The following is a 25659-nucleotide window of genomic DNA, read 5'->3' as shown; positions in this document are numbered from 1 at the left end:
TGTATACAGAAAAAAATTTTATGGAAAGTCCCGAGTAGCAATCTGCAACTAGTTCTGATACGACCAAGTCCAAACTATTTTGCAACAAGAGCACGAACATTTTTTTTAGTACACTGGTTAAAACAAGGTGACAGCAGTATTTCTTTATAACATAAACATTGAACTATCATTTGTAAGATATCATTACTTAATTCTAACATATCTTTAATCGCAGTATGCTTTTAGCTACTAGTTGAAAAAAGGTTTATTTTGCGTTGCGCAACCATAATGTAAGCATATCACGCGTGTTTTTTTATAACGGCCAATAAGCCTTTCGAAAAAAATTGCAAGGTATGAAAAATAGAGTATCAAATTTAACACTAGACGAAAGAGAAAACTTTTCTCTGCCGTTTACTATTATGACTTACTCTCAGCGAGTGCCGAGTCATTCAAAATTACTCTTCAAAGTGAATGTTGGTGGATGGCTTATTGGCCGTTATAAAAAACGTGATATATATATATATATATATATATATATATATATATATATATATATATATATATATATATATATATATATATATATATATATATATATATATATATATATATATATATATATATATATATATATATATATATATATCAATCGTTAATGTGAAATGATATAGCAGTTGTTTATTTTTCATATTTCCAGAAACAGATTTTGATTGAAGGCGCAAAAAAAACAGTCAATTAAAATTTAATTCCGCTCGACTGTTTTAAAATCGACCAAATTGGTACTGCATGGTTTGTCTTAAAATTTGTTTATAAATTTATAATTTATTCTTAAGGAAGAGTTTAGAATTTCCGTTTCTAGGAGAATATAAACATTTAATGTATTTATTATACTTCACCTGGATTTCTTCTATGTGATCAATGAAGGTGAGCTTTTTGTTATACCGCAGATAACAGATATACAGGCTCACATATGAACTGTGTGTAAAATTTGCTAAATCAGCGTGGCGAACACTTGCAGATGTCACCACCACGCTTATTCTGAATAACGACGTATCGTTTTTTCGATCGTATTTAATCCGTATTCCCAATAACGCTAGCAAAATCAAAGGTAGCTAGGATTCGACCGAACCATATTCGATCGAATAAACGATACGTCGTTATTCAGAATAAGGGTGCACGATCGACACGAGATGCCACCCCGATTTGGGTGCCGCTTTCACATGGGCCACAATTTTGGGTGCAACATTCACTTCAAGCTAGATTTTCGTTTCGCTGTTGGGTAAAATGGCAAGTTTATTTTTGTTTTATTTCGGTCGAATTCTCGTGTGATTTATGCGACATGGAAATAAATTTGTCTCTAACACTTAGGGAAACCGTGCGATAAGTGTTAAAATCATAGGGCTGAAAAGTCACCACTTGTGGCTGAACACCCAATTTAAATCTCAATAATTTAATTTTTAACTCATGTTCCAATAAATAATTATTTTAAAAAAAAGTGTTAAAATTGTTATAGTTCGAATATTTATAGAGGCAGGAGGATTTTGTTATCGTTCCGGAACGTAGTGGAACTTTTCGAAAGACCGCGGCGAATAACAGTTCGGCTGAAAAGTTCGTATCGTTTAATAGAAACACACATTTTTTGCCAAAATTCGTTTTTATTATTCAACATAATTGCCATCAGAGGCGATACAGCGATCATAGCGATCTTCCAACTTTTCGATACCATTTTTGTAGTACGATTTGTCCTTTGCCTCAGAATAGGCCTCAGTTTCAGCGATTACCTCTTCATTGCTTCTAAATTTTTTACCAGCGAGCATTCTCTTGAGGTCTGAGAACAGGAAAAAGTCACTGGGGGCCAAATCTGGAGAATACGGTGGATAAGGAGCAATTCGAAGCCCAATTCAGTATGGTTTTCATCGACTTGTGACACGGTGCATTGTCTTGATGAAACAAAACTTTTTTCTTCTTCAAATGAGGCCGTTTTTTTTAAATTTCGTCCTTCAAACGCTCTAATAACGCTATATGATAGTCACTGTTGATGGTTTTTCCCTTTTCAAGGTAGTCGATGAAAATTATACCATGCGAATCCCAAAATACAGACGTCATAACCTTACCGGCCGATTGTTGAGTCTTTCGACGCTTTGGGTTCAGTTCATCGCGTGCAGTCCACTCAGCTGACTGTCGATTGGACTCCGGAGTGAAGTGATGGAGCCATGTTTCGTCCATTGTTATATATCGACGAAAAAAATCGGTTTTATTTCGATATAACAGCTCCAAACACTGCTCAGAATCATCAATTCGTTGTTGTTTTTGATCGATTGTGAGCTCACGCGGCACCCATTTTGCACAAAGCTTTCTCATATCCGAATATTCGTGAATAATATGTCCAACACGTTCCTTTGATATCTTTAGGGTGTCAGCTATCTCGATGAACTTCACTTTACGGTCATTGAAAATCATTTTGTAGATTTTTTCACGTTTTCATCGGTAACAGCCTCTTTTGGACGTCCACTGCGTTCATCGTCTTCGGTGCTCATATGACCAGTACGAAATTTTGCAAACCACTTACGAATTGTTGCTTCGTCCGGTGCAGAGTCTGGATAACACTCATCAAGCCATTTTTGGTATCGGCGGCACTTTTTTTCATCAAAAAGTAGTGTTTCATCAACACACGAATTTCCTTTTTTCCATTTTTTAAACAATAACAAAGGTAGCTTCACTCAAAATGCGATATCTCACAAACTAATAATCAGACAGCTGTCAAATTTATACACGTATCTTTTGAAGGTTGGTACTAACTGAAAATGGTATGGATTTAATTCTAGTGGCGCCCTCTCATAGAAACGATACGAACTTTTCAGCCGATCTGTTAGTGTTTCCAACGTATAGCAAATTTCAAATTTACACAGGATTTTGAAAAATTTTGTTTGATCCTATATATGTTATCTGTGGTTACACATTAAACCTAAGTATTTTACTTGATCAGACCATGTCAATTTCAAGCCATTCAATTTCAATTTGATTTTTGCTTGGTTTAAGAAAAGAAGATCTAGACTTTTTTTCGTCAATTAGTCGGGCTTGTTTTTCATTCGCTTCGTCAATTAGTTCGGGCGTGTTTTTCATTCGCTCCTAGTGGTGCGCACGAAATATTTTTTCTTGTTGATTTCAACTATTTTTGTTTGGGTAATCAGTATGAGTTGCGAAATCTCTGCACTGGATAACTCCGTCGACACAATCATGTGGACATGCGCTAATTGCTCTCGAAAATTTCACGCGGCCTGCATCGGTGTTATCATTCAGCGCGGTTGGAGAAGCAACTTCAGGCCAACATGGAAGTGCTGCATAAGTTTGCATTTCAACAGGAGAAGCCAACTGTAATCCATGAGGCGCCATGTCACAAGAATTGAAAATGACATGATAGCACTGCTAGATACAGCTTTAAAGTCTACAAAGGAAAGTGTGTTCTCGACACTGCAAACCCTAATGTCAGAGTTTTCTACAAATCTGCGAAACTTGAGTAACGAAATAAGTCAACTCAGCCAGCTATCACTTGACACAGCAACTTGTTTATAAAAATCCGAATTCTACGCTCGAGTTGGACATTCTAGAGGAGTTGAAGTCTTTATCAACAAATATTGCTGGAGTTCAAATTGTTGTACCATCATCATCGACACCTGACTCATGCCTCAGTTTGGATGACGAATTGAACTGTAAAAAACCCGACTATTCTGGGTGGCGTTCATTAGGCACCAAAAAGGTATGGAAAGCTGATTGGAGTGATTACGACGCACGCCGATCTAGGGTCCGAAGTCAGCAAAATGAGGCCGATAAGTCAAGAAGGTGGAGACCGGGAACCAGGATAGCCGAAATCGGTTTGTTTAGTTGCCTGCTGATAATGGCTATCGATTTGTGTAGTTTTGGAACCAGTTTAGAATTTTTTTTACGTGTTTCGCCGGTTCAAGTGACGGTGTACAGTATTGAACACACTTTACCCTATAACTCCGGAAGCGGAAGTCGAATCCGGATGAAATTCAGGAAATCCGTATGGGACCGTAAACCTTTTATTTGAATCTAAGTTTGTCAAAATCGGTTCAGCCATCTCCAAGAAAACCTAGTGAGATTATTTGACACATACACACACGCGCACACACACGCATCATGTTTGTTACTCTAGCAAGTTGAGGAGTAGTTGAATTTTCATGACGAAACCCAAACTGCTCTGGTAAAAAATTGAATTCTCATTTGTATGAGACATCATTCTGAACAAGTTAATTTTTTCATAAAGTTTACTGATAGAAGAAAGTAAACTAATTGGTCGATAACTTGATGTTTCAGCTGGGTTTTCATCGGGTTTGAGGATAAGAATTACTTTAGTGTTTTTTCTGCTCTTAGCGGAGTAAGCTAATAAAAAAAACATTTGTTGAAAGTTTTAACATAGAGTCTCAAGGCAACTTCGTAAAATAATTGATAAGAATATTGAAATTTCAATCACTACCAGGAGCGTTCATGTTTTTAAGTTTCTTTGTGATTGACTTAATTTCATCAAAATTCATCTTAGTAGTTTCTGAGGTTTCTTAAGAACCTTGAAAAGTTTCCAAAAAGGTTTAGTTTGTTCAACTTCTTTAGCGAAATTGACATTTCGTAAAAGAGTAAACCTATATTTAATTTCCTTTTGTAAATCGTTAAGCCTTAAATGCATTATTGTTTATTTTCCTATGAAATATAATTTTTGAAATAAATCCAAAACCAGAAACGACGATTAAAAGATTAGAATTATTGCTATTCACTTCCTATTCCTCTAGAATCGTTTTAAACCCCATTGGAAACATTATGTGTTTAAGCATAACATAATTTGGTTATAGAATATTCTAACATTGTAAGCATAACATTTTTACTTTCAGTTTAAAACGATTATTTTACTCCAAATTCTAAATAGCTGGTTGCATCATTTGATAAAAAAATGAATCATGAGGCAACACTCACTTCAATTTGCAAAATATCAGAAAAAAATCTATTATTTGCTTAAATTGATCAAACATCGGCCGAAATGAAGACAATACCAAGAAATAAAATATTGTTGGAATAGTTTATTTGTTAAAGTTTTAGTTATTTTACGAAAATTACTATGTTGTCAAAAGGCAGAGGTTAACTATGGTTTTCATAGCAGGATCATGAGAACGTTGATATTGTCGTCGACGAACATCCTTCAAACGATTGAGCAGTTGACGATTGTCATCGATGATAAAAGAATTTAATTACAGAACAGAAATATTCCTAGCCACAATTATGTAATGGTTTAAATTATCTATTGCTGTGTCGATATCCGCTGCATGTTCTAATATAATATCATGATTCGCGTGATTTCACATGTGAAATCTGTATTCAAACCAACTAGCTCTATGCTAATTGAATAAGAACTAATTGGGTTAGTTATCGCTTCATTGGAAATTCTAATGCCGTTTTCTTTATTGATCAGAGCAGCCCCAGAGTCGCCCAAACAACTTTTGATATGTTTGTTTTAGTAACCTGGGGTCGCTCTTGATTAGACTCCAATCGCATAGTGTCGCTTTGAAAATTTTCTCGGGTCGCACCACGCATCCATGCGAGTTTGTTTATTTTTTCTTTATGAGTTGTTCGTTTTACTCTGAATCAGAGTCGCCCGCGTGTAGAATCAAAAACGAAAACGGTATAAATGTTACAGGTAGATAATCTGAATCAAAGTCAGCATGAGTAATCAGTTCAGTATAAATGTGACTTTGATCAGTTAGAACCAGACTGAATTTAGTTTAAATATGTTTATTTTGTTTGGAAAAATCTTGAATGCTAAAAAAACGAAGGGAACGTGTTAGTCAGCAAGAATGCTCTATAATACTTTCCCTTACATGAACGGTCTTAAGACCACATGAAAATTATTAAGTCTTAATTCTCCGGTTCCGGAACTACAGGATGATTGTAATAATTTGAATTTCTCTAATTTGTATATCTTGTTAGCAGATGGCTATATAATTTCCCTTTGGCTATACCGGTTCTCAGTTTCCGGCAGAGATGTCCATCTCCTCTGTGTGACGAAGAGCAAGCAAAATTTCTCCCCACGCACTGACAACTTCAACGAGAGCTCTTCTCTTTCACATATATACACCACTGTTGTATAAAGTGTGCACGCATCATGAGTGCGTTTGTTTCTTTCCTTTTACCTCTTCCACTGAATCGCACCAAAGTGCTAGAGCATTAGCTAATAAATTCTCTGAGGTGGATGCAGATACTTTCACAGAGGTGTACACGCCGGTGAGCACTCTGGTGTATGGTTTGCGTAGAAGAAGCGTGGGTACGCAAAACCAGCAAAATAAAACAATTTATCGTTAAATTTTCGGATTTCATTGCAAATTTTTCATAGCAAGGCCAGATCTACTCTCTATTAATTGAAGTTCACAGAAGTGTTCGCTCACCATCACGCGCCAGTGATCACTTGGGTGTATTTAAGCGAGAGCAGGTGAGAGTGATTCGTGCGAAGAGAATGTTATTCTCTCGCACCAGCTTCTTTCAACACAAGCACGCACTCAAAGTCTGTCTGTCTGGACACTGAGAAGAAGTGCGCTTTCCTCTTTGTGTGGAGCGGAGCAACTGTATTCGCAGTGTTTAATTGAAACCTACGCCCTGGTGTATCACTCCAGTAAAATGCCATCTCTGGTTTCCGGTTCCGAGAGTACAGAAAATAGTGGTCAAAACCTCAGAAATGGAGCTAATTTCGATGTCTCAAAGCTGGTTTTCTCCAAATTGGATTCAAATAAAGGGTTTTACAATACTATAAACTTATTTTACATTTTATCCGAATCCTACTCAAGGAATAAACTATAGTTGACGGCTCCGATTTTCTCGACCTTGACGTAGACGGTATTTTAGTACCGAAAGCCTCTTTTGACTGCGCCTTGCTTTTTATTGAATGAATTGTTATGCATATTCCTGTCTTTTAATATGGAGCCTGTGAACGTTCGATCGGTTTGTGCAATGACGATACAGTGCGTATTGGTCTACCGAACAGCAGTCTAAAAGTGTGTTTCTGGAACAGTACGGTTCACGTGGACCATTTCATACAACACCTAGTAATTCTATTCGAAATACTTTTTTTTTCGTTACAGATAACAATGTCGATTATAGAATACTTTGCAGTTTCCCTTTCCACAATACCATATTTCTTTCTTGCTCTAAACCTATCACTCTCAGCACGGAACTACGATTAATAAAATATTCAATATAGTTCTCAAAAGACCAGAAAACTGCTAATAGTCTTCAGAACATTGGAATGATTTTGACTGAACGGATACTGCCCTCTGATCTGTGGAAGAAATGACATCTCCTATAACTGGTGGTATGTATGTGTGCATAGATTGCAATGTGTATTAACTCAACGTTTCTATTTCCCTTGTCTTTGCTACCTTTGGGAGCCGCAAACAGTGTGGACAACATCGTTTAAAGTCTGCACACCTAGTTGGATGGCATGTTGAATCCCGCATAGCGTTTTGGCTACCTGGGCAGCCATGGCCACCAGAAGGCTACCAAAATTGATTCAGTTACGGTTGTCAAATCCAATTTGACAAAACAAAGTCGCCTGTATCCAAGTTAGCCGAGTGTATTCATCTTCTCACCTTCGCTGAAAATGTCAAAAATTTCAATGTGGAAAAATCCTGGTGGATACGGTTGTATCGTTTGAGTTGTATTCCTGGCAGCGGTGAGGCAGCCGGTCACCAGAATGTCTGCCAGCCATATTTTTCCAGCTGGCAGCGTTTAGTCAGCCGTCTGGCAGCCATGCGTATGCGGGATGTAGCTGTCTTTTAGATTGCTTTGTTCTGATTTGTTTGATTCTCTGATGTTCGTTATTTTCACTCAGATTCTAACTAATCCTACACTCACTCATCAATCATCATTCATATCCCACTATGGGGATGCAATAAAATACAAAAAAAGTAAACCGACAAAGATAGAAATGATCAGAGCAGATTAGAGAAGTTAGTGTTAGTAGAACAATAATTTCGATATCATTTCTAAATAATTAAAGTAATAATCGTATGTATCGCTTCAGATATAAAAGACACAGTGAACAGACATCCAAGTAGAGTTTTCAATTTGTGTAAGAAATTTACGGTTGTTTTAAAAGCCATCACCAAGTAGCAATTCTCCTGTAGAGGCACTTCTAGCAGCCCAGTAATCCCTGATGGGCTCTTGCGTTCGAGCTTTCATGCAATGGTAATTCATGCGTGCAAAATCGTGCACAACCGTGATTTTTAACGGATTTTTACTTGTATGCTTTACACAGCTTTTTTGCAGGCATGTCCAAACACTGCACTGCACCGCGTGCTTCATATATCCACCGCCACCGCGTGTATTGAGAATGCCACTGCATCAGGAATCAGGAATCAGAACAAATTGGCTCAAATGGCACGTTCCCCTTGATATTTGGAGATTTGTGCCTTGCCATCAATTTGTTTTTAGCATCATTTTCCCGATATATAAGAGGGAAGGATTGAAAGGAAATGGTAAGGGTTGAACTAGGAGGATGGGAAAAATTGACGACACAAAAACACATAAAAGCAGAAGTAAATTCTGCACCCCTAAGGGATGCTGAACAATCTGCTGAGGATCACATTTAGTGGAAGCAGAAGGAAATTCTGAACCTCTACGAGGTCCCGAACAGTCTGCTGTTAATAAAACCTCCAACCCCCGAGAGGATTTAGAGATCTTACAAAAGCGACACCATTCTGCACTCCCGGAAGAATGCAGAACGACTCGCAGTATGTACGAGCAGAAGTAAATGCGGTACCCCCCAGAGGATGCCAAACAATCTGCCAAACCCTATTTAAGGTGAATACAGAAGGGATTCATTCACTCCAGGAAGAACGATGAACCCTTCTGACTATAGCTCCTTACCACATTGGGTGAGAAACGAGAGAATATCCTTCAATTTTAGCTCCGCATACACAGACTCAACCATGTATGGAGAACCAAAAACCCGGATACGTAGCTGCGTCAATGCGGGACAGTTACATATCAGATGATATGAAGTACCATAATCGCATTCACACAAATCACACGAATAATACTCAGCACGTTGAATAGTAGCCATGTGATAATTGAGTTTGCAATGTCCAGTCAGAGCTCTGACCAGAATACTTCAATGATACTTGGAGAAATGCAGTAGACACTTTGACATTTTCAGATTTAAATCTGGTAGAAATGCTTTTGTCTGAGCGCAAGTTTGCAAGCTGCGCCAGTAGCTGGCATGTTTGGATGCAGCCCAAGAACGTATCTTGTGCTTTATCCAACTAGTTGAAAGTGGTAAAGCTGGTTCAGGACCAACGAAATCATTCGTTGCACCAGCTCTAGCCAACTCATCAGCCCATTCATTTCCAGTAATACCAGAATGGCCGGGTACCCATATGAAGTAAACAGCATTTGAAATGCTGAGGTCTTCAATTTGAGTTCGACATGCGATCACTAGATTCGACCGTGAGTCATTCGAACTGAGTGCTTTTAAGGCTGCCTGACTGTCGGAACAAAAATAAATACGTTTACCACAGATCCTCTGCTGAAGTGCCGATTGTACTCCACACAGAATTGCGTAGATTTCTGCTTGGAACACAGTACAGTATCTACCAAGTGAATGAGACTGCTCCAGCCTATTTCACGACAGTAGATACCAGCACCAGCACGACCATTCAACAGAGAACCGTCCGTAAAACAAACTATGTGTTCATCAAGTTGTCGTTCCAGACAACCAGACAATCATTCCTAACGAAGAGGATAGCTCACTTTGAATGTTTTAAAAGGAAAACTGCATGTGAGAGTTAGGTCACTAGGAGCGAGTAAATACTCATCCCACGGAACCATTTGAGACCACAAGCGAGTGTGACTGGTAGCATATTCTAATGGGTTACTGTTCCAAAGCCCTGTAACCCTAAGACGGTATGCACAAGATAATGCTTCTTGTTTTAGGAACACATATAGTGGTTTAATGCACAGTAGCGCCTCTAGAGCAGCAGTAGGAGTTGTCGTGAATGCTCCTGTCATCGCCATTAGGACCATCCTTTGGAGATGATTTAGCTTTGACTGAACTGTCGCGACTTCTCCTTTCTGCCACCATACAAGACATCCATATGCTAAAATTGGTCTAACGATAGTTGTGTAGATCCAATGAATATATCTGGGTTTGAGTCCCCATGATTTTCCAAAAGCTCGTCTGCATTGGCCGAAAGCCATGCAAGCTCTTTTAATCCTGAAATCAATGTGAGCAGACCAATTCAGTTTTGAGTCAAGAATAACCCCGACGTATTTAACTTGATCGACCACAGTGACCCCTGAAGCAAAGAACTGCAACGGACGAGCTCCTGTAATTATCCTACGATGAGTGAAAAGCACCATTGATGTTTTGCCCGGATTTACAGATAATCCAAACCTGACAACACCATTGTTCAACAGATCGCAGGGCTTGCTGCATTAAATCAAAGAGAGTGTTAATGCTTATACCGGTCATCAATATATGATAATCGTCGGCAAAACCATAAGTCGGAAATCCAAGGTTATTAAGTTTCCTTAACAAACTATCAGCGACTAGGTTCCATAAAAGTGGGGATAGTACACCACCTTGAGGACACCCACAGACACTCAGCTTTCTAATCTCTGGCCCGCCGAAGCGATGATCAAAGAAGTTGATTGCTAAGCATTGCGTGTATCCAGTAAGGGAAAAACCCAAGATATTCCGTTCACGACTGCAATGTTTAACCTCCTGCAGCCATTCAGCCATCGGCACGGAAATACACCTTGACTTAGGAGTTCCTATTTTTGTGGCCTTTTACGACATGGAATAGGAAACCAGTGGATCAATTCTTGGTAAAAAATAATTCCGCCGGATGCCACACGGCTTACCTGTTTGGTGGACTTATACCACCGGTACAGGTGGACCGTAGCGTTATTCTTAGCAGTTGGGAAACCGCTACCGACACTACACGGCTATCTAGGCTGCTCAGAGAGGGAAGTTAACATTGATGGTCAACTTCCATGGATGGCCGAGCAGCCGTGAATGTCCATGTCCAAACACTGCACTGCACCGCGTGCTTCATATATCCACCGCCACCGCGTGTATTGAGAATGCCACTGCATGCCAGTGCACAAAGAGTAACACGAAACGCAATGACCGAAGCCACGGTGCTGGTGTGGGTGTTTCATTTTCGGTGCTGGTGTTTCAAGCTTCGGCATACACCGAAACCGCGTGTTTTCAGTTTCGTTAAACACCGGAGCCGAGTGTTTTGAATTTCGCGAAGGCACCGAAAAGCACCCATGCGTTGGGTATATTGTCAATAAAACACAGAAGCGGTTGGTAGGATGACAAACAAACTATACGATACAGACGCATGACCTAATGAGGGACATTTCCTGCTCAAGTTATAAATTCTCTGGCGAACTTGCAATAGCAGATGTCTTTCGTTGCAAATTGGTTACTGTAAAGGAATCTGTCGCTTGAGTTACATGCTGGAAGGTTTCCTTCTTCGTTACTAGTGGTTATTTGGGTACCATAGCCTAGTTCGTTCGGTATGGCAAGTGTGGAGCATTGTAAGCTTGACCCTTGGCCAGAGTGGCCCATAGAGGGAAAAAATTGCGCTCGAGACGCTTCGAAATAAATGATCACTCCTGTTTTTTCGGAAGAACGGCTCATGTGACAACTCTGCCTCTAAAGCAATGTAAGATGTCATTCAGGTGTTAGTTTAATTTTGAGCTAAGGCACATAACCGTTTTCATTTCGCCTTTGACTCATCAGTGCATAACAGTTTATGTTGAACTGTTATGTTACCTAGCAGTTCAACATAAACTTCTAAGCACACGTTAAATTTATACTATTTGCAAAACACTTTTGTTTCGTTGGTTTCGACTTGCAGGTTTGGTCACCCAGGGGTGAGCCTAATTTCGTGCTAGGGAGCATAACCGTTTTCAAACAATGTCATCAAATTTCCATAGCATAGCGGCAAAGCAACTAGCTTCGACTAAACCGGGCAAATAGGCGAATTACATGTTTGCTTGCGAGAGGCGACTTAAAACGAGTATAGTATTCTTGGAAAAAATAGGTCAGGAAATGAATAGATTATTCTACTGCCTGGAATATTCTTTCAATTTCAACCACCTGCTAGACTTTATATTTTCGAATAAGCGTATGGTAATCTTGCCGGTAAATCGTCTACTGCTGTACTAGGTTTTAAATGTGGCATATCATTTTCTGAAAGAAATGAACACAGAATTTTTAGGGTAGTTCAAGAATCTTTGTTTTATTCTTCTCCTCTGTACATCTCCCACAACATCCACCATCCAGAGAATTTTCGCAGATATCCAAAGGCTTATGATTTGGAGTCCACTCGCCCAAGCTTTTATTAGCATAGAAGTCCATTGGATAGACATTGGGACTGCCACGTGATATTTGAACGTCATCGGATGAAGATTGTCCACTCTGAATGAGGTCTTGATCATCTTCGAATTTCCATTTTGTGTCTCCAAGTACAACCGCGAGTTCGTACGGAGTCAGGAGTGGCTTCGGAAAAGCGGTGCCCCAATCTATGGACAGTCGCGGACAAGCAACCTAAGGGTTTTTTCTTTCGATTAGCCTTTAGTAAAGCACGAGGATGTTATCACATACCTGAACAAAAGCATCGATATCCTTCAACAATTCCAGCTTGCTTGGAAATATTTCCGACAACAGAATAAAAACCGCTTGTTTATTATGGAACTTTAGTCGTTTTTGTAAATGCTCCATCACCTTGGTTGAACCCTGTCTTCCTAATGTCCCCAGAATAAGACCAAACTTCTTTGCATTTTTACTAGCATCTATAGCTTTTTTCCTATTTTTTTGCATCTCATGATGATCGTAATATTCTCGTGTAATTTTTTTTTCATAAGGATCATATTTATACGCTTCGACGACTGGATTCGCAATCATGGCTGCTTCTAAATGAAATCGTCCATCGCCTAGATAAATTAACACACGTTCATCCGTGAGATGAGGTGCTGTACAACCAAGTACTTCACCGGGGCTAAGTGGTTTAGATTGAGGAATCATTACATCATAATTTGCACCACGAAGTTCTTTAGCAACTGAGTGTAGTGTAGCGACAAACTGAATCGTACTAACTAGTGCTAATTTACGATCATTTGTAAAATTAACTTTTACACTTTCAATAAAATGTAGTGCGTCTATTTTAATATCTACAAATATATACAGCACTTTAATATCGGCCGTTTGGTCCACTGGAATAAGACAACTATGTCCATAATGCACTAACAAATCTGCTCCCAAGGCTTTAGCTGTAAAATCATCAACACAGCATGCTCCATATGTAACATCTCCCATTATGATAGTATCCGACTCAGTGAACCGCTCGATAATATCACATATTACCAACGAGAACATTAAAAGACCTGCAAAAATAATTTACATTTAACAATTAGGTATATTTAAAGCTAAAACTCTAACCTTCGGGCATTTGTAGTGCGACGCGTTTTGCTTTCATTTCTCGGATACGCCAAATCGTCTTATGAATTTCAAAATTGTAATTTGTTGGTAACACACTGATTGCAGCATTCAGTTCTGGATCGTTAATCAGTGATAGGGGAATTTTATTAATTACTCTACTCGCTCCTTTGAATACTTTCCGAATGGGTTTTGCTTTAACGACTATTACATCCGAAGAAACATCAACAGGATGCTGTACTTCCACAGCAGCCATAGCCGATTCGAGACCTTCCAGTACAACGTAGACACTAAATTAATTCCAAGAGATTCCACTGATTGTTTGAACCATATACAATTTTTTGAATACCAAGTAGTTAAGCTAAAAATCACCAAAATAACTTTAAAATCAAATTGTAAACACTTTCGAAAATTCACCAATAACTACGTTACTGACTGATACTGGATTACGTGACAAACGAGACACAACTTATGAAACATGCACGACAACTTTTTCTTCTTTTTACTTTTCTCGTTCTTGTGCCCTGTTGACTTTTTTCCTGACATTTCAACACGAAGCCGGAAAATTATCTAATTTTGAGTACTTTTCATCCAATTTCGTGATTCCGTGCACGCCAAAATTCCCGCATAATTGAAAATAGTAACTGGTATAGTTTAAATTGTATTAAAATCTTTTGTGTTGTGGTCAGTGTTGGTGATTGCTGAAAATTTGACAGAAGCTGCTCGATTTTTATCTATATTGTATACAACACTCAAATAAATATTCACGTTCGATTCACTCTAAAAATCACGTAGAATGGTTTCAAATGTCAAATTGAATATTTTACGTAACGAAAATGAATGTTATACGAACATCCCCTAAAATTAATATAGTCATCACATAAGGTTTACGTGAATTGACCAAACGTCAAACAATCTACGTGAATTTCCAGTGTGAAAAACTCGATTTTGAAAATAACGAGCAGTGGCCCTCGAAGTGTAAGTAGTGTAAATATTTGCGAGAAAAGTAGTTTAATTACAATTTTTCACTCCATCGACCGGACCATTCCAGTATGAAAGTTTCCATGTGTTCAACTGGACCGAGTGCCTGCGTGAGTCCGGAAGTTTACCCGCTCCTGCCGAATGCTTCAAACAGGCCGTCGGTATGAAGCTAGAGACACTGGAACCATGTTATGCGACTTCAACCTGCATCGGTAGTGTTGTGGGAGTTCTTGGATCTCGACTTCGGTTGGATGGCAGTGACGACAAAAACGATTTCTGGAGGCTTGTCGATTTGAGATACCACGACGTTATTAGTTGCTTTTTAAGTCATTGGAATTATATGACATTTTTCTGAAATAAATGTTTTATATTTCATGGCATTTTTCATTTCATAGATTTATATCAAAATCTGGAATCTACCTTTCGACTTCATATATATATAAAATAGTAATTTTCTGGTATCTAAATTTGATATGAACTGATAGATAAATGTGATATGAACAGTACATTACATTTTACCTACGAAACACGAAACTTTTACTGGATTATGCATTAAACAGCTTTTAAATGCCAGTCCATTAAAACCTACGTGAAAAGTAGGGTGGAAAATATTCACATAACTTTTCACGTAACTATAATATGATTATTATTTTGAGTGAACATTTTCAATCCGGTAGAAGATGCTACAAGAATTCGAGTCTCTCAATGCATGAACCTCGAGAGAATTTTTCTACATTTCTTCGCTCCACTTCATACTCTGAGTAGTTCATGGCCCTTAAAGAAAATTTCAGTCTGATAATGATCGCCGCTGTGTGGAATTTACCAAGAGAGAATCGCAAGTTGACAATTATCGCAGAAAATCGAATCGATGATTCGACTTGGTGATTCTCATACTAGGTTGCAATATTTAAAAACCCTTGTGTGGAGCATTCACATACATTTTCATAGACACAAATTATACAAAGGTTATAAGAACATAGTTAGAATAAGTGGCAATAGTAAAATGATTCTATCGCAATTATCCACTACCTATACAGAATCGGATCGCGAAACGAGAATACGGTACTAACATGTGATTAGGGCATATCGAGCGATATGCCCTTTTGAAAGTTACGAAAAATAATGCTCATTACTCAAGTTTTAAACATGGAATTGAAGTATATTGCACACAGTTTCGTAGATTGGGCTTCTATCTACGAGATTATATCGATTATTGTGTAAATGAAGGTTGTAGAGCCGAACAATGAGCATTATATTTTGTAACTTTCGCAAGGGCCTATCGTGCGATATGCCCTAATCACATGTTACTACCGAATAAGCGACCGTTTGTTGCTTCAGAGAGAATCCCCACAGCAGCGTGCTAGCCGTTGATTCTCAAACGGTTCACCGAAAGAAATTCGCTCTCGCACTAGTGTCTATTCTATGTTAAATGCACCATGCCGGTTTTTTTGTTGTTGCGATGATTTCCGATTCTCTTTGATGGCACTGATTTAATAGTGGAAGAGTTGCGAGTGAGCATTCTTTGATACGATAAAAGCCATCCTTGGTTGTGGTAAACTAATTTGTTATGGTATATGTTAGACCTGGCAAATTCAGATTTTTGGATTACAGCTACACATTCGGTTTAATAATTATTAGATCGTCGAATATATAAAATATATTATTCGGTCCCACCTGTACATCATACACGAAGATAATTTTTCACTTGCTACGAACCGTTAGAATAAACTTCTAAGGTTTGTAATTTCTGTAAAGTGGCACAAATGTGGAATATATTATGAGGAAAAATGCATGACTAACTCGAATACAGCTGTAGCTCAATTGGTTAAAGCGGCAGGTCTTCTCTAAGATAGAATCAAATTCATTAGATTTATACTCATCGATAGAGTTGAAACAAACGTTAAATGAATGAAACGAGTTGGATGAGCACGGTCAAATAATTTTAAACAGTATTTTGCTGCAAAACTACGACAGAACAATACTACAAACGGTTCGAGTAGTAATTGTAAATCAGAGTGTATGCAAACGTGTATATTGAGGTTTCTATGCCCTGTGAAAAATGAACGGCGGCCCTACTGAAAAATGGGTGGCCAACACGTTTCCTGATGAAAACGAAACAATATGTAAAAGCGATTCACACGCAGCATCAAGTGACTATCAGCTGCATGGAACGATTGCGGAACAACTACATTAATTGTGAGCAATTCATATTAAAGGACACTACGTCAAGTTCACGGAACATTTTAACGTCGGATACGTGAGCAATATTCGGCTACAAAAATTAATAAAAATTAACTTGACGTCGACGGAAGTTGATTGATTGTCTGAACCGTGTTTAATGCATGCGTCTCCTGATGAAAACAAACCAATCTTATTTGCATTTGTGGTTGTAAGTGAGCTGTCAGAGAGCCTAATATACTGTAGTATTGAAACTGTGCACTGAGCTAAATTCTCATTTTCATATTATATGATATTCTAATGATTTTTCACTATTAGCATTTCCATTGATAGCTACAAAGTGTATTCAACATCATGTCAAATATATAAGATAATCTTATGAAACATAAAACTCTTTGTAACGTTATTTTTACAAGATTTTCATATAACGAATGAAATTTCCAGTCTGAGTCAAATTTATTGGCGCGCCCTATAACAATTACTAGATATCCACACAACATACATTCAAACAATTTATGAAGCGCATTCTATATTCACTTCGAATTATTATAGATAGCTTTATCTATACCATATGACTAGTTTCATAAAATTTATATATAACTTTTGATGGAGGTCATCCCAGTTCTATATAGCAGTTATATATAGATCAAATTATTGCTATTTGATTGAATAAGTGATACATATAAGATTCAAATTAATTGAAATGCTGGGATAATGGTGCTTAAGGGAATCAAAAACAATAAAAATAATTGTCTTATCAAAAACTTGTTAAATTTTACGTATATAAAAAGTTTCATAATGAAAATTTATTTTAATATTTCAACTACACTTACTTCTTTGGAACTGGCTGATTTCATCGGATATTTACAGTTACCAGAAGAATCAGATGCACAACGAATCGGAAACTACTTCTTTTATTGAGGATTTGAGCTATACTAGTCGTTAGTTTTGTACGGGAGCACCTCCTGATATTTGCGAAGGAGAAGGAAGATCCCGAAACTATAAATAAAAAATTTATAATTGAACGAAATTGAATGAGCTATCACTGACAAGATTTGAAATAACGGAACTTCCTGAAAAAACTGTCTGGAGCAGTTGATGAATATCGAGGACACAACTCCTTCTTCAGCTTCAAGCAGTACGATTCACAACTATTCTCTCGTAAAAACAAACTCCATTATATGTCCAAGATAAAAAAAATTTTTCTTGTTATTTTCTTCAGCTTAAGCAAGCAGTGTCTCGTTTTCTTCCTTGATGAAGATTTGATGTACGCTTCCAATGAAAATTATAAGTTTTTACATGACTTTTATTAAACATAATAAGCATGCGATTAATAGAAAAATGTAATGAATATTAAAATTTTATTGGCTTATGTTTTATCGACTTTTCGCATAACTTGTATATGGTTTTTTTTTTATCAATATCATAAAGATTACGAAGATATAAAATTTATTGAACATCATTTAGATTTTATGTAGAGTTCCATTAAAGGTCATAAGTTGTCATATGTCTTTTGTGAAATACCATCAGCGTACGATTCATAAGATATATCCAATGAATATAAATTATGTAACGAGTTAGGTTTCATCGGATTTCCATTATTTGCATTATATGGGATATTCTTATAACTTTCATTATGGTAACGTCTATTTAGATTTAACGAACACTTTAAATAAATATTATAAGTTTCCAAATAACTTCTATAAATTATATTCTGCATATGATTCATATGACAAATCTAATGATTATAAATAAGATTTTCATTTCAGTGTGGGGATGTTAAACTGAGCGAGAGTTATTCTAAAATGGATTATAAACAAACCATTTCTTTTATCGTTTTTGCTGAAAATTGTTCGAGAAAGTCATTTTTGTATGGTAACGTTACTTAACAGCCTATTCGGTATATTGTAAAATCGGGCATGAACACAAGGGAAATAGTAAATAAGATTATCTGAAACGTCGATTTATCGTTTTCTAAACAATAGAGAAAAGGAAAGGAAACAATAATTTGTCCTCGAAATACCATTCCTGTAGACGTAAAGGTATGGTTCCGATTTATTCGGGTTATCAGATCCGAATGGATTCCGAATCGGCGAGAAATTTTCATTCGGAGTTTGATGTGGAAATCATAATGAATTTCATATCAATTCCAACTCCAGTGCAACAACCGATTCGGAATGAAATATCCCACATTATCAGATCCGAATGGATTCCAAATCAATTCTGAATCGGCGAGTGTAGTCCAAAGTAGAGTGCCTTAAACTAGAATGACGTCAGCTGTTCGTTTTGAATAAACGTTGTCATTTCAAACAAGCAAACGACCTGTCAATGTCATTTGAAGATTACGTTTCTCCACTTCAGATGGAATATGTATTGCTATTGTGTTAAACTAATAAACTGCATATTGGTTTCGAAATTTGAGTGAGAATTCTGCAACGGAAGGAGGGGGGTTCAAAAGGTGAGGAAAGTGCGAAACTTCGAAAGAACGGTCAAGTTATTTGCACTTTTACATAAAAACTACGCTATTCTTCATGGTTACTGTTGAAAAATTTTCTATGGGGAAGTGAGTCATATTTTCAGGTTGTCATTGTCATATACACACTAATTTAATGTTACATAATATCTAGATAAATATTTCATAGTAAAGCGCAGTTACCCTAAAAGAATTTAATATTCTGAACAGAGATGCCATTTATACAGATTTATCTGTATTATACAGATTTTCACTTACACATACAGATTTTATACAGAATACAGATTTCGTATGTTTAATACAGATTTATACAGATTTCATAAAGAGTATGATTTTTTATTTCTTTAGATAAGATAATAGTTTCGTGACCAAAGAACAAAATTTGATTTAATTAATTTAATTTGAGTTGCGGAAATTAAAAATGTCTTTTTCGTCAAGAAATAATCGAGTTTTTCAAAAACGATGGCGAATTGTGTTTTATTTGAAATATTTTCATTTTACCTGTAGCGGACGGTATTAGTTGTTTCGCTAGGTTCAAGAAGTTGGTAATTCACTACTCCTAAACCCATCAAACACTGCACATTGTCTTTTTCTCAAAACTTTTCGACCTTTAACTCGAAGTTAATAATTGTCCTGGCGTTATCCATGATTTATGCGTTCGGTTTCCCAAATATACTTATTTTTCGTCGACAGTTACAATCCGATGCAGTTTTCTTTCAAAGCGTGAAAGGAGCATTTCACTCTGGTTTTTTGCATGTTCATTCTGTTTGTGTGGAACCCATTTACAAATCATTTTAAAGTTTTCCCAAGGCTCTTAGAGCACAGACTAACAGACAGGACACTCAAATTAGATTCTTCAATCATTTTAACGGTCATTTCGAATATTCCTTTATTTGGGACAGTACTCACATGTGTCATGATGGCGCCACGTTACCCTATCAAAAAGATCCTGTCTGTCATCTAGACTGTGTTTATTTTTTTCATTTACCAACGGACTTGCCATTCATACAGAACTACCTGTAATGTATTGATTTGTATACATCCATGCGAATTTCATGCAGGATACAGATGTAATACATATTACCAAAACTATATACATAATTGGGCCTACTTCTCATCCTCCAATGCAATACAAAATCGAACCCGTTTTGTTACAATATTTACTTGCTTGTGGTCTGCCGCCACTTAATTTCGGGTGAAAACTACCAACACAATAAAAAATAGTCTACACTCAAATAAAAATTCACGTTCGATTCACTTGAAAAATCACGAAAACTGGTTTCAAATGTCAAATTGAATATTTTACGTGACGAAAATGAATGTTATACGAACATCCTCTAAAATGAATAGAGTTATCACATAAGGTTTACGTGAATTGACCAATGAAGTATGAAGCTAGAGACACTGGACCCATGTAATGGGATCTCAACCTGCATCGGTAGTGTAATGGGAGTTCTCGGATTTCGACTTCGGCTTCAGTTGGATGGCAGTGACAACATAACGATTTCTGGAAGCTTGTCGATTCGAGATCCCACAACGTTACTAGTGCTTTTTATTTTTTATTTAAAATTCTATGCTGATTTTCTAAAATAAATGTTTTGTTTAGCATGTCATTTTTCATTCTTTAGATTTATATAAAAATCTGAAATCTCCCTTTTGACTTCAACCAATATATAAAATAGTGATTCTTTGGTATCTAAATTTGATATGAACTGATAGATAAATGTGATATGAACAGTACATTACATTTTACCTATGAAACACGTAATTTTTACTGGATTATGCATTAAACAGCTTTTAAATGCCAGTCCATTAAAACCTACGTGAAAAGTAGGGTGGAAAATATTCACATAACTTTTCACGTAACTATAACATGATTATTATTTTGAGTGTAGATGAAAAACGATGCGTCAAATAAATGGTTACCTTCCAACATCGCGAAAAAGTTTATATATTATCAACGTAATCCAATAATTTATTGTGACGATTCATTTTCAAATATTTTGATGAAATCAGGCATCCCTGCAAGCAGCTGATCGGTGTTGACAAACGAGGGGAAAACAACTAATAAAACAACTTTTACATAACACAAGGGGTGTACAGACAGTAAATAGCTCGCGCAGTACAATATAGGTGGAACTAGTGCATTACGAAAAATTATTTTTATAAGAATTTACTCATACTGTCATGTATGTTAGTCTGTGCTTAGACTATCAGGAATAGCTTTCCGGATGAAATTTAAATGCTTGGCCATAGTTTTTTTTTTAATTTTTGTATCATTTTAGTCCAATAACAATTGTAGCTCGTCATCTACATATATTTATACATGCTTAAAGGAAGGGATTGCTGATGGTAATAATTGAAGGAGAAAATATCCAAAAAGATTGCAGATATATACTAATATTCATCTTCAATCGTGAAATGTTGTTATTATTGCGAAAATTTCGTTTTAGTTGTGAATACAGATAAATATAGATTTTGAATATAAGGAGATACAGATTTTCTATGAAAATATCTGGCATCTCTGATTCTGAACGCTGGTACAACTCTTCCCGCTTGTGAGGAATTCTGGCAACCGTCAGAAGGCTGGCTGCATTCCGGCAGCTGTCAAAATTGTCCAGGCAAAATTGCGTCATTATCTCGCCGTACGTGTCTTGTTTATTTCCCTCCTCTTTCTTTTTTTCTTTTTTTTCGACTTCATTTGATATTCAATCCCGCATGTACATACAAAAAACTCTTGAGACGAGGTGAATGAGATTGAAATATGGGTATGTTTGGTAGTGAGAAAGCAATGTTATTGGCAATAACATTTTCCATGATTAGTATATATGAAGTGCAATAACTTATTGCCTTACATATGTATCTTTTATTGAAAAAATAAAACTAAGACGCTTAAAATGTAGAATCGATTCAAAACGGTTCTGGCAATCTTGAATGGCAAGAATCCGACAGAAAAGAACCGTTAATAACCGCTAGGCGAAATTCTCTGCCGGAAACGGTTGTTGCATTGTTGCCAGACTTTTGCCGGAACTCTGGCAGAATTCCGGCAAAAATGGCTGGCAGTCATAGCCAGCCGTCTGGGGGGAAATCTGCCCGCCACGTCCCACATTATCGAAATGACGGAATGCGTAATGAATTCTTACTCGACTGCATGATTTTTCAGTGCTCGATCGGTTCAGTGCTAGAATTTTCGGCTGAGTTGGCTGCTCGATCAACCTGATTGACAGTGACATTATAAATGTCATTGAATATTCGCTCATTTTATGAATGTGTTAGTGTAAAATTTAGGCGACTTAAGCCATTTCATTCAGAGATGCCAGGTCTGCAGATTTGTCTGTAAATCTGCAGATTTGGGGTATAGTGCTGCAGACATTTTTTGTTGTGCAGACTTTTGCAGACTTTTGAAATTCTCGCAGATTTTTACAGACTTTTGAAATTCTCGCTGACTTTCATCTATATTTACAGAAAAATTTGAAATTTCCGCGACCTTTTTTTTTTTTTTTTTGCTCGCCAAGTCAGTTTTGCATGTCATACTTTATAGAGAAATTGCTGCCAGCAAGCCATACTTGCTGACTGCAGATTTTTTTTCAGATTTACAGACCCTGTCTGCAGACATTTGAAATTTTTACCTGGCATCTCTGATTTCATTACACTCCAGCTAGAGGAATGGATGATGCTGACTAAGGTAGGCCGTTTTGTTAATTTCCAGCGAATTTCAACAGTTTATGTTGGAATTCTAAGAAGAACTGGTTATTTACTAGTTCTGTATATCCGAAAAACATGAAAATCTCAATGTGTATAATCAGTTATGTAATGTTTACATTTAAAAATAAACTGAAAGTCAGCAAAATCGGGAAAGAAGAAGAAGAAGACAAATTGACAATTCAGTCCGCATCTTCTCACTCAATTCCGACTGATTTCCGAATCAACCGGTTGTAGGTGAAATTCATTCGGAATCGGTTGTTGCACTGGAGTTGGAATTGATTCGGAATTCATTATGATTTCCACATGAAATTCCGAATGAAAATTTCTCGCCGATTCGGAATTGATTCGGAATCCATTCGGATCTGATAATGTGGGGTACAGAGAATTTTGCCTAGCGGTTATTAACGGTTCTTTTGCTGTCGGATACTTGCCATACAAGATTGTTTTGAATCGGTTCTACATTTTTAGCGCCTTGGTTCTATTTTTTCAATAAAAGACATGAAAAGCAGCCCTTACACGTGACAATATTATTGTCAATCCAAAGTATTGTCAATACCATCAATCCAATTGGCTTGATAACTTGAGTCCGAGTTTTTCGAAAAATTGAAGCGTTTGGCGCTTTAAATATTGCAAATGAATATTAAAATATTGAGAAAAGAGGTCATTGCACATATTGAACAGTTTCTCTCTGGAGAGAAAGTATTGTCGGATTGATGAGCAGGTTTGATTTTTTGACAATATTTTCGTCAATCCAATGAAGTTTCCATTACACGATCAAAAGTATTGTCAATACTCCTTGTATTGACAATAATATTGTCTCGTGTAAGGGCAGCTAAAGGCAATAAGTTCCTCACAAGCGGGTTGCAGCTGCTGAATTTGCTCTAAGTTCAAAGAAATGATCACCAGTTTATTTCTACATCGTGCACTATGTTCTTTTTTTTAACTTCGATTTTCGATTCAAATTCACGTGTTTGAAACTGTTGTTAGCAAAATCAACATATTATTTTTTCATAATGTCATCAGACATCGTTATCACGAAACGAATAAATAAAATTGATCATGAATCTCGAAATTTTTTACTGATCGGTGTAATAATTGCTAAAAGTGATCCGAAATTTTTTGAATCCAGTTCGATGCGTTCAGAAAAAGATTCTGATACCGCACGTGGTGTAATAACTCTAACTGTTCGGGATAGCGAACGAGATACTATAAATTGTACCATTTGGGGCTCTCAGGTGATGATCGAGTCTTACGACAGCCTGTTTCATATAGGTGATGTGGTTAACATAATTAAACCAAAAGTGCTACCGTCTTGTCATGATCGAGCCGAACAATTTAATCCAACCACAACGTCAATGTTCAGTTTGTCCTTGGGCGAACAAGAAGATTGTAAAATCAAGCTACACGAAGGGTCTGGTATTGAATCAATGAAAAAATTGGTGTTTGTTCCTACGGTTCCTGCTTCAGAAACTTATTCTTTGGCAGATATTGCTGCTGGTGGTCAAAATATAAACGGACAAAGCCTCAATATACTTGTGGCAGTTCGAAGCGTCAGACCAAAGAAACAAATCGTTGTTGCTAAAACGGGCAAGCTCAAATATCTGCGGGAGGTTATTTTAATGGATGCCTCTCACGCTGGAATGTCCATGAAATTTTGGAGTAATGAGCTGATCGTACGCATTGATAAATGGATTCCTTTGACAACCATTCTTCTCATAAAGGACGTAAGAGTAGAATTTGATCAATATTACAAAACTGTTTGCCTGGGAATGAGCGGCCGAACAATAATCACGGAAGATCCTGCGATCGAGGAAGCTGATAAGTTATTAGTATACGTTACGAAACTATCTTCTGTACAGGATTTGGATATCACGTGTTCACTTTTATCAAACACTACAGATCGTTCAGTAATTTCAAACTTATGAAAGATGAACTAACTAATTAGTTTTCCATCTTTTAGTTGCAACGATCACATCGGTTATGACCGTAAAACAGATTCTGGATCGTGCGGAAGGTGACTTAAAAACAGAAGAGGAACAGTTTACAGTTCTTTGTTATGCAGTACTAACGAAATTTGATTTAGATGGTTGTACCAGAATAATTGGGCGGAAATGGTATGTAATTTTCCCGTATTACATTTGATATTTATTTTTCAATAAATTTATAGTTTTAGTTGCAAAACTTTTCTTCGTATATCCGATTCAAAGTGTCAGAGGGAAGAGTGCCAATATAATCCTCCCAATGTTAGTGTGTTTTTCGATATACCAGTAGATATAACCGACCACACTGGAACTCTATCGAATTGTTCTCTAATGAATCAAGCTGCCGAAAACACTCTAAAATGTAAAGTTGAATCATTTTTGAAAATGGGAGATTCTCAGAAAGGCAAACTGAAGTGGCGTTTTCTATTGGAGCGGTGTTCTTTGAAACTGATTGTGAAGCGAAAATCACCGATTCGCTTTCAAACTCTATATTCCATAGTGGAATGTACCGTTGCAAGTCCACGGGAAGTGGAATCAAAGATAAAAGTTTACTAAATCAATTTTGAATCAAATAAACGTAATATACTCGTGCAGGAAAATATTGTCTATATCGCAATAAGTGTCGGCTTTTTAAAGAAAAACTTGCACTGAGGACATGTTCGAATATTCCGTGTATCTTGTCGCAAAGATACGAAATGCATAGTTTCGTTGAGCCATTAATTGAAATATCACGAAATGAATTCTATCATTTCTTTAATCTCATCATTTTAGTTACCTGGATAAGTCGAAATAAATCAATTACTTCGGTTATCGGTTGTCGTCCAGCAAATCCGGTAATGACTACACCACATTCTGAA

General features: G+C 36.9%; 2 protein-coding genes and 1 long non-coding RNA gene across 3 annotated transcripts; 2 read left to right on the top strand and 1 right to left on the bottom strand.

The window, feature by feature from the left end:
• The first annotated feature begins 7846 nt into the window (after nucleotides 1-7846).
• LOC131436873 (uncharacterized) lies at nucleotides 7847-11385 on the top strand. Its single transcript, XR_009230673.1, has 3 exons — nucleotides 7847-7988; nucleotides 8057-8220; nucleotides 8291-11385. It is a non-coding gene; the product is annotated as an uncharacterized LOC131436873 (long non-coding RNA).
• A 719-nt stretch (nucleotides 11386-12104) lies between these two features.
• Nucleotides 12105-14021, bottom strand: LOC131436872 (2-(3-amino-3-carboxypropyl)histidine synthase subunit 1). Its single transcript, XM_058605834.1, has 4 exons — nucleotides 13901-14021; nucleotides 13487-13844; nucleotides 12653-13431; nucleotides 12105-12595 (listed from the first exon to the last, which is right to left on the bottom strand). Exons 2-4 carry the CDS (start codon nucleotides 13737-13739, stop codon nucleotides 12263-12265), a joined length of 1365 nt encoding a protein of 454 aa, XP_058461817.1. The 5' UTR covers nucleotides 13740-13844; nucleotides 13901-14021; the 3' UTR covers nucleotides 12105-12262.
• Nucleotides 14022-23805: 9784 nt separating this feature from the next.
• LOC131438159 (meiosis-specific with OB domain-containing protein) lies at nucleotides 23806-25357 on the top strand. The gene is made up of 3 exons (XM_058607991.1): nucleotides 23806-24722; nucleotides 24781-24934; nucleotides 24988-25357. The coding sequence occupies exons 1-3, from the start codon at nucleotides 23834-23836 to the stop codon at nucleotides 25355-25357; spliced, it is 1413 nt and encodes a 470-aa protein (XP_058463974.1). The 5' UTR covers nucleotides 23806-23833.
• Nucleotides 25358-25659: the final 302 nt, after the last annotated feature.

Source organism: Malaya genurostris, chromosome 3 (genome assembly GCF_030247185.1).
Source record: "Malaya genurostris strain Urasoe2022 chromosome 3, Malgen_1.1, whole genome shotgun sequence".
In the NCBI taxonomy this organism is placed as follows: domain Eukaryota; kingdom Metazoa; phylum Arthropoda; class Insecta; order Diptera; family Culicidae; genus Malaya; species Malaya genurostris.
The sequence above is the reverse complement of the archived record's forward strand: the minus strand, read 5'-3'. Positions and strand labels throughout refer to the sequence as shown.